The sequence below is a fragment of the Haliotis rufescens genome, unplaced genomic scaffold, assembly GCF_023055435.1.
Source record: "Haliotis rufescens isolate VD_foot unplaced genomic scaffold, xgHalRufe1.0.p SCAF_5, whole genome shotgun sequence".
Classification (NCBI taxonomy): Eukaryota; Metazoa; Mollusca; class Gastropoda; order Lepetellida; family Haliotidae; genus Haliotis; species Haliotis rufescens.
The window spans coordinates 8,998,203-9,011,670 of NW_025964223.1; the positions used below are offsets into that span (position 1 = coordinate 8,998,203).

General features: G+C 42.5%; 1 protein-coding gene across 1 annotated transcript in view; it reads left to right on the forward strand.

Moving 5' to 3' along the window:
• The first annotated feature begins 12,025 nt into the window (after positions 1–12,025).
• Positions 12,026–13,468, forward strand: part of LOC124119982 — a 38,585-nt gene continuing 37,142 nt past the window's right edge. Inside the window, exon 1 of the mRNA XM_048383812.1 lies at positions 12,026–12,132. Within this exon, the coding sequence (XP_048239769.1) occupies positions 12,097–12,132 (36 nt within the window). The 5' untranslated portion in view covers positions 12,026–12,096. The remainder of the gene's footprint in view (positions 12,133–13,468) is intronic.

The window sequence follows — 13,468 nt, forward strand, 5'->3', positions numbered from 1 at the left end:
ACAAAGGGGCATAACTATTCAACAGGTGCTTGCTGTCCACTAGAAATATTCATGTCAGGCCTTTTTGGCGACATGTGTTTACAGTCTGTCTGACATTATCCACATAATGAATAACAATACAAAACTGCAACAATGCTATTCGCTTTCACTATTCTGATTGTTGCCGATGTATTTATGTATTATTCATTCAACAACGTTCATACATCGCTCTTATCGTTATTAAAAATAGAGGTGCCGTTTTCGCCAAATGCAGTGCCGTTTTCGCCAAAATGTGGTGCCGTTTTCGTCTGCACCCAAACATCTGTGGTCTCGGGTACTCGCAACTATGGACGAATCAACCAAAGACGTATAAAGATACGTCTTTCAGTCAACAAACACTATAAATGAAGTTATCACGTTCCTAAATAAATATTGTCATAAAAACTGTTCCCATATGCTGCTATATATATATATTGTATATCATTCACATAATAGGGGATCATAGTATTTTCTTCTATTTCATGAGAGGGAACGGGTAGCCCAGTCGTCTAAGACGCTACAATTCGCTGAACAAAGTATAGCGCGTCCCTTTGGCACGCCAGCGTTGCAGGACTCAAACGTTTACCACTTTGGGGAAACACACGAGTATGGAGCTGTCAAAACAAGAAATGTAATCGGGGCGAACCCTCGATCATGTTTCTGGCGTGCCCAATGGACGCAACTCTGCAGCGCCTAAGATTATTTCTTAGCGCCTAAGATTATTCCAGTTATATGTATGCGGTATGTAAATAATCGAGTCTGGACCAGACAATTCAGTGATTAACACCATGAGCATCGATCCACACATTTGGTTTGTTTGTTGGTTTATTAACGCTTCACTCAGCAATATTCCAGCAATATGTCTTCGGTCTGTAAATAATCGAGTCTGGACCAGACAATCAAGTGATTAACACCATGAGCATCCATCCACACAACTGGTTTGTTTGTTTGTTATTTAACGCCGCACTCAGCAATATTCCAGCTAGATAACGTCTGTCTTTAAATAATCGAGTCCTGACCAGACAATCCAGTGATTAACATCATTGCATCGATCCACTATACTAAGACCTATTCTCACCCGGTTTCCAGCTATATGACGGCCGTCTGTCAATAATCGAACTGGACCAGACAATCCAGTGGTTGACATCATGAACATCGATCCACACAATTGGTTGGTTGGTTTGATGTTTAACGCCGCACTCAGCAATATTTCAGCTATATATAGGCGGTCTGTAAATAATCAAGTCTTGACCAGACAATCCAGTGATTGACATCATGAGCATCGATACACTCAAGTGGGTTCGATGACAAGCACCGACCAAGTCAGCGGCCCTGACCACCCGATCCCGTTAGTCGCCTTTAACGACAAGCAAAGTCGCCTTTTACGGCAAGCATGGGTTGCTGAAGACCTTTTCTAACCCGTAACTTTACGGGTACACCCAACTGTGATACGATGACATGCATCAACCAAGTCAGCGAGCCTGACCACCTTATCCCATTAGTCGCCTCTTACGACAAGTATAGTCACCTTTTCCGGCAATTCACGGGTTGTACCAATGTGGGGAATCGAACCCGGACATTCGGCGTGACGACCAAACGCTTTAACCACCACACCACCCTCAGTTAATACGTTTTTACTCGTGTGGTACTTTATACATATTGTTCATAATTCTTTGATATTTTTTTCATAATTATCATTATGATTAAAATGCATTAAAATGTTAAGGCGTTTGGCAACTCATGGTCGACCATCCACTGCATTACATCTCCATTCTATCATGATGAATACCGCTAAAAATTACTATTTCTTATCACAAAATCATTTGCGAAATTTGGAACAAAATCCAAGCCATATTACGGAGAGGAGCGTCAAAATCGACTCTACATGGTGTACCCATGTGGTGAATTGGTATGACGAGTCAACGCTTTAACCTCGCTAGACAAACCCCACCGCCAATGGCTTTGTCGGTTAAGATTATTTATATAAACAAATATCAAATTAAGTTAGAAGTGTTGTATATTTCATGCAGGTGTTCACCAGAATTGTCACGTGATGTCATGGTTACGAGTTTAGCCAATCGGGAAACACTTCCGTTGCGCGTAATCCAGACTCTATGGATCGAAGCAGACGACGCTTACTTTATCAAATGCACCGGTGCATAAATTAATTTCAACAAGTTGTTCAGAATTCATTTAAAATCGAGATTACAATGGGCTGAGACCCCTATTTCTCATGTTTATATTATTCACGCGCTACTTTGAACGCTGCGTATAAAACTTTGGTATGTCCTGTGCATTATGAAGACTTTTCACCAAGAAACATTTTTCAGCTTGATTTCCTGCCCTGCCTCTGGAGAGGACGTTGAACAAAACGACATGGTAAGAGCAGCAATATGTAATTAAACAATCTGTTGGTGAACATATAATTATGTAAAAGTATAATCGCTGTGGCTGTAATGTCAAATGTGTCTGTGATGTTATAGTCGATACAAAACAGCAGGGCACCAGGGCACCAGGGCACCAGGTCGGTGTGTGTGTGTGTGTGTGTGCGTGTGTGTGTGTTGGTGCCCGTGTGCGTGCGTGCGTGAGTTTGGATGGGGGTAGGGGAGATTGTCCCATGTCGTCAATGAATGTAATTATTTAATGTAAGAATACAGCATGTACATAAATATATTGATTCTAAATTCTGTTTCTGTTCTTACACCTATGTCGTGGGTGTTTTCAACTTAACCAATTACTCAATTATAATTATATTTCAACCGCATTACGACGGATGGGTTTCAGACATTTTACCCAATTTGGGTACTAGACCCGGATTTTCGTCACAGGAGCGAACGTGTTAACATGCATGGTTTCTCAATACAACACAAGTGATGTAAACCAGAGAAAACAGTTTCGTTGCCGTCATTACGGCCCCTTCAACACAATTAGGCAGTGTTAATATACCATTTCTAAACTCCACCCGTACGAACAAGTGGCATGTTATTTATCAGTATTTTTAGATAATGAATGAATGAATGAATGAATGAATGAATGAATGAGTATGTTTTTACGCCGCTTTTAGCAATATTACGGCGGGGGACACCAGAAATTGGCTTCAAACATTTTTCAATGTCGGGATTCGAACCAGCGCGTGCACACTATACACACACCGAATTATTTTTTTCAATAAATTTTCACAAGGAGAATTTTGTCCAACGCCCCTACACATTGCTGCGAAATGACCGTTTTAACCATTCATTGCAACTCTATCTTGTCCAGCTCCGATATGAAAGGTTTACTATCATCATTTAATGCTGTTTTCTTTGTGAAACCTGCAAACTGTTGGTTTAATATAAAGCTCCGTCGATTCAGCAGTCTTTTCTCCCCTGTAAGCAACCGCAAACTTAGTACCAGTGTCGAAATAGGGAGGGGTGATGTTAGGTGTCTCTTTTTCTTTCGGCATTTTTATCAACAAATCTTCACAAGGTGAGACTTTGCTAAACCCCTGCACCCATTGACCGACATCTACATGCATACAAATATTTTAGATTCAGTATATATGGCAATTAGTTTGTTTTGAATTTTGTTTTGTCAAAGATTAATCTAAAATATTTGCTGTATATTATAATGAAATTTAAAATTGCCGAGAATACTGTCGATGTATTAAATGGCCTGAAGAGTAAAGATAGATTGTTTTTAGATTTTGATGTATAGACTTCAAACAGAAGTTTGTTACTGATCGTGATATAAAGATCAGTTGTTTTGCAGTTTGCACATTGATCACTGTGGTGTTTAGTTGCAGAGTTTAGATCTTCAATGGCTCTGTGAATTCTTGAACTTATTTTGTCTAAATGGGTCGGGTTAGAAAAACATGTGCCATTTAGTAATACTTTTAGTGTAAAGGGATTTATGTCCATATAGATTTACAATTTGGAATATAAATTTTGAAATAAGATGCTATTATATATTAATCTTTTGATACTCTTGCTATGTTTAAGAGTTTTAGAGTTGGCGGGGTAGATAATAGGTCAGATAATATAAGTAATGTGTTGAGGAAGGTTCCAGTTCTTGCCCCCGGGGCTATTGCCCTTTAAGGATTACTTAAGAATGGACTTTCACTTTGGTGAGTTCATTGAAGTATGGACTTTCACTTTGGTGAGTTCATTGAAGTATGGACTTTCACTTTGGTGAGTTCATTGAAGTATGGACTTTCACTTTGGTGAGTTCATTGAAGTATGGACTTTCACTTTGGTGAGTTCATTGAAGTATGGACTTTCATAGATTGTGGTCCAAACTGCGGTCCAAACATCTTGGCTCGACTGGCGCCAGCACTGGCGGTGGCTATGGTGGCTGCATTGGGTTTGTTCACGTGTTGTTTCAGGTGAACAAGTAACTTGCATTAACTTGCATTTACATGTTTGTGACGGGTGCCACCGGTGGTGCAGGACACGCTCACCCTTTCGCGAACACCTGGTATCATCACTATCACTACATCAGTGATTCATAAACACATGCTCATGACATTGTCGGAATCGTACAATCGACTCTGGTTTTAGAAGAAATTTCTATTGAATGTGGTAAGGGTATTGTCGCTTTTATGTATTTAAAGAAGAATTGGGGCAGGACTATGTTGGATTGTGGTAGGGTCGGAGGCTTTAGATGGAGACTTTAGTGGTGGAGGTTGAAAGCTGTTGGCGAGTCTGACATTGTGCTGATGTTGATACCGGGATGTTGCTGTCGCTGATAGTACTTGCTACGGCCAATTATAATGAAATAATGTGAATGAATGAATCATGAGTCTTTTAATGTTTTGGTTCCAGCTCAGATGCGAGAAACCCTATTATGATCAGTTCGTCTCTTATGTTTTAGCTTCAGTTGTGAGATCCATCTAGATTAATTAGACGATGCAGATACAGACATTATCGTTTTTAATTTTATGGTATTGAAATGAATTGGTCTTTTAATTTGTCAGTATCAGTTGAGGCGCCCCATTTTTATTAAGATGAGTCTATCTTTTTAAGCTCTAGCTAAGACGCATTACTTCTATAATAATGAGCTAGATTTTCTGCGAAACGATTGTAGCCCTAAGATATCGTAAGATTATCGTAAGATAGCCCCATACCTGTCGTAAGTTTATGTTATCTTCATCCAAGATGGCGGCATACTTTGCCATAGATATTTTTCAAACAAATAATCTGCTTTACGTTCAAATTGACTCTTAAAAAAACCACGAAGACCGCATAGAAGATATCACGTTAGAAATGTTCTTAATCGCCACAGTGATCCACATGACTATGGAGTCGATAGCTTACAATATATTTCTATCCGAGTCCATGCTGAAGAAGTGTGAAACAACATCCCTTTTCGATAATTTGGGAAGGATTAAAACGGAAGGTGTCGGCTGGTTCTATACTAATTACCGTGACCTTATTGATAACTCAGGGGCAGCTGTTGATTTAACATGGAAATACATGTGATCAAATATCCGCATAGTTTTATGTTTTTCTGGCAAAAGTAAATGTGTTTGGTTTTGTTTTCAAAACAACACCTAGGTTATCTATATTACTGAAAGACAAATATTTGACAAGTGATTAAATATTGTCTAATGAATAATTGCATTCTTTAAAAACAGATGATTAACAACATAGATGTATTCCATTCAATGATGTATTCCATAGCAATTTATTCATATTTTGAGAGCAAAAGTTAAGCACATATTTTCGTATCGTATTTTCGAGAATGGCTATTTGAAAAATCAAGTAAAAATGGGTTCCCATGCTCATTAGAGTTTACAATCTCGAAGAGAAGTAACATAATTTGAACATTGTCCAAAATTCACTTTCCAATATATTTTCGCAGAAAATGTTTATTGAATGAAATTTACTGATCAATATAAAATAGACATTTTCACCACAATAATCTTGGAGTTTTGCATTCAATGGACCGATATTAAAACAATAATTGATGTTGGTCTTTTTAAAATTAAAGTGTATATTTACCCGTTTTATATTCACAAAATATAGGTACTTGAGACCATGCAAACAATAATATTGTAAAGGATAGGGTCACCGGGCAAATACTATTAATAGACCCTCAGCAATGCTTTCAGACAAGACAAGCGTCATCGAACTACGTTCTGGAATAGATTAATCAGTTCATTAGCTCTACTTAATTATAACTAAAGAAAAGGACTACATTATATGTACATGTATGCATATATGTTTACGTTAACTTGTGGTGTGTTCCACATGAGACAACATAGATAGACAAATCCTGAATTATCTGCCTTTGTAAACGAGAGTGTCACTTTGCTGATGGCGTGCTCTAATCTGTCTGTCAAGATGGTCGCATAGATGTTCAATAGGATTCATATCGGGTGAGTGGGCAGGCCAGGGCAAAACGTCAACGTTCTGCTGGTTTAGAAAGTTCCGAGTCAGTCTTGCAGTATGGGGCCTGGCATTGTGTTGAAACAATGTCCCCTGCTGTTGGTTTTGTAAGAACGGAAGCACAACTGGCTGCAACACTTGATCTCTGTACTGTTTCCCTGTTTAATCACCAAATCAATCTTCTGATCTCCACAAATACCGCCCCACACCATGCCACCTCCCGCGCCGAATGGATGGACCTCTCGAATACACGCCGTAGCCAAACGTTCCCCCCTGCGTCGATAAACTCGTTTTCTGCCGTCATTTCGAAACAAGTTAAACCGACTTTCATCAGTAAACAGCACTTTCTCATTTGCCAGCGTCGAACCTGCCTCGCCCATAGCAATCTCACGCGTCGGTGTTGAGCAGTCAGTACCATTCCTCGGAAAGGACGATACGCTCGGATTCCAGCAGCACGAAGTCGTCGTAGTACTGCACGTTGGCTAATGGGATGTCCCAACGCTGTTGCTGCCGTCGCCGTCGCCGTTACGAATCCGTTTCGCAGGTGAATTAACCGTATCTGACCGTCTTACAGTGGTGTTGTCACTCGGGGTCGTTCGGTTCTAGGCCTGTCCTGTGTCCTCCCTTGTCTGCCTGTACCGTTGAATCAGCCTGGCTACTGTCAGTGGTGTACAACCAAACCTGGCAATTTGGACCTGTGTTGCCCCCATTTCGGCCATACCGATGTGTGATGATGTGGCGGTGAGTGTGTGATGATGTGGCGGCGTGTGTGTGATGATGTGACGGTGTGTGTGTGTATGCGTGATGATGTGGCGGTGTGTGTGTATATGTGATGATGTGGCGGTGTGTGTGTATGTGTGATGATATGGCGGTGTGTGTGTATATGTGATGATGTGACGGTGTGTGTGTATGTGTGATGATGTGGCGGCGTGTGTGTATGTGTGATGATGTGACGGTGTGTGTGTATGTGTGATGATGTGACGGTGTGTGTGTATGTGTGATGATGTGACGGTGTGTGTGTATGTGTGATGATGTGACGGTGTGTGTGTATGTGTGATGATGTGACGGTGTGTGTGTATGTGTGATGATGTGGCGGCGTGTGTGTATGTGTGATGATGTGACGGTGTATGTGTATGTGTGATGATGTTACGGTGTGTGTGTATGTGTGATGATGTGACGGTGTGTGTGTATGTGTGATGATGTGACGGTGTGTGTGTATGTGTGATGATGTGACGGTATGTGTGTATGTGTGATGATGTGTCGGTGTGTGTGTATGTGTGATGATGTGACGGTGTGTGTATGTGAGATGATGTGACGGTGTGTGTGTATGTGTGATGATGTGGCGGTGTGTGTGTGATGATGGGGCGGTGTGTATGTGTGGTGATGTGGCGGTGTGTATGTGTGATGATGTGAGGGTGTGTGTGTGTGATGATGTGGTGGTGTGTGTAGATGTGTGACGGTGTGTGTGTGTGTGATGATGTTGCGGTGTGTATGTGTGATGATGTGACGGTGTGTGTATGTGTGATGATGTGAGGGTGTATGTGCATGTGTGATGATCTGGTGGTGTGTGTATGTGTGATGATGTGGCGGTGTGCATGTGTGATGATGTGACGGTTTGTGTGTATGTGTGATGATGTGGCGATGTGTGTATGTGTGATGATGTGACGGTGTGTGTGTATTTGTGATGATGTGACGGTGTGTGTGTATGTGTGATGATGTGGCGGTGAGTGTGTGATGATGTGGCGGCGTATGTGTGATGATGTGACGGTGTGTGTGTGTATGCGTGATTATGTGGCGGTGTGTGTGTATATGTGATGATGTGGCGGTGTGTGTGTATATGTGATGATGTGACGGTGTGTGTGTATATGTGATGATGTGGCGGCGTGTGTGTATGTGTGATGATGTGACGGTGTGTGTGTATGTGTGATGATGTGACGGTGTGTGTGTATGTGTGATGATGTGGCGGTGTGTGTGTATGTGTGATGATGTGGCGGCGTGTGTGTATGTGTGATGATGTGACGGTGTGTGTGTATGTGTGATGATGTGACGGTGTGTGTGTATGTGTGATGATATGGCGGTGTGTGTGTATATGTGATGATGTGACGGTGTGTGTGTATGTGTGATGATGTGACGGTGTGTGTGTATGTGTGATGATGTGGCGATGTGTGTGTATGTGTGATGATGTGGCGGCGTGTGTGTATGTGTGATGATGTGACGGTGTATGTGTATGTGTGATGATGTTACGGTGTGTGTGTATGTGTGATGATGTGACGGTGTGTGTGTATGTGTGATGATGTGACGGTATGTGTGTATGTGTGATGATGTGACGGTATGTGTGTATGTGTGATGATGTGTCGGTGTGTGTGTATGTGTGATGATGTGACGGTGTGTGTATGTGAGATGATGTGACGGTGTGTGTGTATGTGTGATGATGTGGCGATGTGTGTATGTGTGATGATGTGACGGTGTGTGTGTATTTGTGATGATGTGACGGTGTGTGTGTATGTGTGATGATGTGGCGGTGAGTGTGTGATGATGTGGCGGCGTATGTGTGATGATGTGACGGTGTGTGTGTGTATGCGTGATGATGTGGCGGTGTGTGTGTATATGTGATGATGTGGCGGTGTGTGTGTATATGTGATGATGTGACGGTGTGTGTGTATATGTGATGATGTGACGGCGTGTGTGTATGTGTGATGATGTGACGGTGTGTGTGTATGTGTGATGATGTGACGGTGTGTGTGTATGTGTGATGATGTGGCGGTGTGTGTGTATGTGTGATGATGTGGCGGCGTGTGTGTATGTGTGATGATGTGACGGTGTGTGTGTATGTGTGATGATGTGACGGTGTGTGTGTATGTGTGATGATATGGCGGTGTGTGTGTATATGTGATGATGTGACGGTGTGTGTGTATGTGTGATGATGTGGCGGTGTGTGTGTATGTGTGATGATGTGGCGATGTGTGTGTATGTGTGATGATGTGGCGGCGTGTGTGTATGTGTGATGATGTGACGGTGTATGTGTATGTGTGATGATGTTACGGTGTGTGTGTATGTGTGATGATGTGACGGTGTGTGTGTATGTGTGATGATGTGACGGTGTGTGTGTATGTGTGATGATGTGACGGTGTGTGTGTATGTGTGATGATGTGACGGTATGTGTGTATGTGTGATGATGTGTCGGTGTGTGTGTATGTGTGATGATGTGACGGTGTGTGTATGTGAGATGATGTGACGGTGTGTGTGTATGTGTGATGATGTGGCGGTGTGTGTGTGATGATGGGGCGGTGTGTATGTGATGATGTGACGGTGTGTGTGTATGTGAGATGATGTGACGGTGTGTGTGTATGTGTGATGATGTGGCGGTGTGTGTGTGATGATGGGGCGGTGTGTATGTGTGGTGATGTGGCGGTGTGTATGTGTGATGATGTGAGGGTGTGTGTGTGTGATGATGTGGTGGTGTGTGTAGATGTGTGACGGTGTGTGTGTGTGTGATGATGTTGCGGTGTGTATGTGTGATGATGTGACGGTGTGTGTATGTGTGATGATGTGAGGGTGTGTGTGCATGTGTGATGATGTGGTGGTGTGTGTATGTGTGATGATGTGGCGGTGTGCATGTGTGATGATGTGACGGTGTGTGTGTATGTGTGATGATGTGGCGATGTGTGTATGTGTGATGATGTGACGGTGTGTGTGTATTTGTGATGATGTGACGGTGTGTGTGTATGTGTGATGATGTGGCGGTGAGTGTGTGATGATGTGGCGGCGTGTGTGTGATGATGTGACGGTGTGTGTGTGTATGCGTGATGATGTGGCGGTGTGTGTGTATATGTGATGATGTGGCGGTGTGTGTGTATGTGTGATGATATGGCGGTGTGTGTGTATATGTGATGATGTGACGGTGTGTGTGTATATGTGATGATGTGGCGGCGTGTGTGTATGTGTGATGATGTGACGGTGTGTGTGTATGTGTGATGATGTGACGGTGTGTGTGTATGTGTGATGATGTGACCGTGTGTGTGTATGTGTGATGATGTGGCGGTGTGTGTGTATGTGTGATGATGTGGCGGCGTGTGTGTATGTGTGATGATGTGACGGTGTGTGTGTATGTGTGATGATGTGACGGTGTGTGTGTATGTGTGATGATGTGACGGTGTGTGTGTATGTGTGATGATGTGACGGTGTGTGTGTATGTGTGATGATGTGACGGTGTGTGTGTATGTGTGATGATGTGACGGTGTGTGTGTATGTGTGATGATGTGTCGGTGTGTGTGTATGTGTGATGATGTGACGGTGTGTGTATGTGAGATGATGTGACGGTGTGTGTTTATGTGTGATGATGTGGCGGTGTGTGTATGTGTGATGATGTGACGGTGTGTGTGTATGTGTGATGATGTGACGGTGTGTGTGTATGTGTGATGATGTGACGGTGTGTGTGTATGTGTGATGATGTGGCGGTGTATGTGTAAGTGTGGTGATGTGGTGGTGTGTGTATGTGTGATGATGTGGCGGTGTGTGTTTGTGTGATGATGTGACGGTGTGTGTGTATGTGAGATGATGTGGCGGTATGTGTGTAAGTGTGGTGATGTGGTGGTGTGTGTATGTGTGATGATGTGGCGGTGTGTATGTGTGATGATGTGGCGGTGTGTGTGTATGTGTGATGATGTGGCGGCGTGTGTGTATGTGTGATGATGTGACGGTGTGTGTGTGTATGTGTGATGATGTGACGGTGTGTGTGTATGTGTGATGATGTGTCGGTGTGTGTGTGATGATGTGGCGGTGTGTGTGTATGTGTGATGATATGTCGGTGTGTGTGTATGTGTGATGATGTGATGGTGTGTGTATGTGAGATGATGTGACGGTGTGTGTATGTGTGATGATGTGACGGTTTGTGTGTATGTGTGATGATGTGGCGGTGTGTGTATGTGTGATGATGTGACGGTGTGTGTGTATGTGTGATGATGTGACAGTGTCTGTGTATGTGTGGTGATGTGGTGGTGTGTGTATGTGTGATGATGTGGCGGTGTGTATGTGTGATGATGTGGCGGTGTGTGTATGTGTGATGATGTTGCGGCGTGTGTGTATGTGTGATGATGTGACGGTGTGTGTGTATGTGTGATGATGTGACGGTGTGTGTGTATGTGTGATGATGTGTCGGTGTGTGAGTGTGATGATTTGATGGTGTGTGTGTATGTGTGATGATGTGACGGTGTGTGTGTATGTGTGGTGATGTGACGGTGTGTGTGTGATGCGACGGTGTATGTGTGATGTTACGGTGTGTGTGCATGTGTAATGACGTAACGGTGTATGTATGTGCTCGCGCGTGTATCTGTGTGTCTATGTATGAGTGTGTCTGTGTTCTGTGCATATGTTTTGTGTGTCTTTGTGTCTGTATGTCCCTATACTGTATATCATATGTGTGTATGTGTTTTTGTGTCCGTGTTGTGAACGTTCCTATACAATTTCTATAATCTGTGTGTGTATGTGTTGTGTACTACCCGATCTGTTTGTGTACCTATCCGGAAAATATTCAGTTTCCACTTCATTATTGCCAGTTATATTCATATAAAAAATATTTCCTGCTTGTCATTTGACTGAATGATTCACCTATCGTTTATTTTGCTGTTTAACGGATGTGACAAGCCAACCGAGGACAGTAGTGACGAGAATCAGTCGGGGACTCCTGAAGGACTGAAGGAGTGTTCTGAGGATGGCGATCTGTGCATGGGTGGTCACAGCAGGAATTGTGAGTATACTGAGAGATAGCTAAACCATCTTTATTATACCAGTGAAAATGTAATCGCCTGTCATGTGTAATAAAAGCCAAACGTTTATATGGAATACTTAAACATCCATCCACCACAATTCCCACATAACTCTTAACATGACAAATATGTGAACTCTATGATAGCTTTGATTTATGTTTAAACGGGTACTAGATTAGGTTTAATTGGCAGTCTTATCTAACTCAAAAGTCAAAATTGGTTAAATATAGCAATCTAAAATTAATATGATTACGATAATTACGAAGAGACACTGTCTCAGGATCACACATGACACCAACTACATGTCTTCGCTCTAGACTGCAAATGAACACTGCGTCATGGAGCATAATACCTCCGCGTATCCTGGACCCGTGAAGATCCGGGGTAGAATAGGTCTTCAGCAACCCATGCTTGCCCTAAAAGGCGACTATGCTTGTCGTAAAAGGCGACTAACGGGATCGGGTGGTCAGGCTCGCTGACTTGGTTGATGCATGTCATCGGTCCCAATTGCGTGGATCAATGTTCATGATATCAATCACTAGATTGTCTGGTCCAGACCCGATTATTTACAGACCGCTGTCTGGAATATTGCTGAGTGCGGCGTTAAACAACAAACCAACCAACCAACCGCCTATCCGGAAGAAGAACATCAAATAATAAATATTGATGCGAGCAAATAAAGGTTGATACCCTTTTACACAGGCTCACCTTTCGTGCGTCATTGCTGAGGCTAACATTGGAACTTAGTTGTTAGTACTTCCTGTTTGACTTTTGTGACTTCCGGTATCGAAATAAAGGTTGTCCAGAATGCACAATGCCAGTTAGGCTGTCCGGCCTAACACTTATAAGCTAAGTGTTTTGTAAGTGTAGCTCAATTTATAGCAAAGCCTAAATTTATGGCTTTAAGTATATTTCGGAAAACATATGATCTCAAATCAAAACAACTAATCCCCCAAGCACAGCCAGCAAGATTAAACAAATGTGGTTCTAGGTGAATAAGGTATACAATGTTCATAGTTATTCCCGTTACTTGGATTTCATTGTCACCTTTTTAACAACAACAAAACCCCGTACGTTTACAATAATGGACTTTCAGAATTATATATAAAAACATATTCTTTTATTTCTAACCTCCCACGTCCTTTTGTCTGTATGGCCGGCTTGGGTACTCAGCCATGCTGTACACTGGAGACCTAAGAAGGCCTGTGGTGACTCCACATATATCCTTCCACGGATAAACACATATCTGTATTCTCACGTGTTATTTGCTAGGATATTTCCCTTTTTTACAGACGCTTCGACATTGTGTCGAAAAAA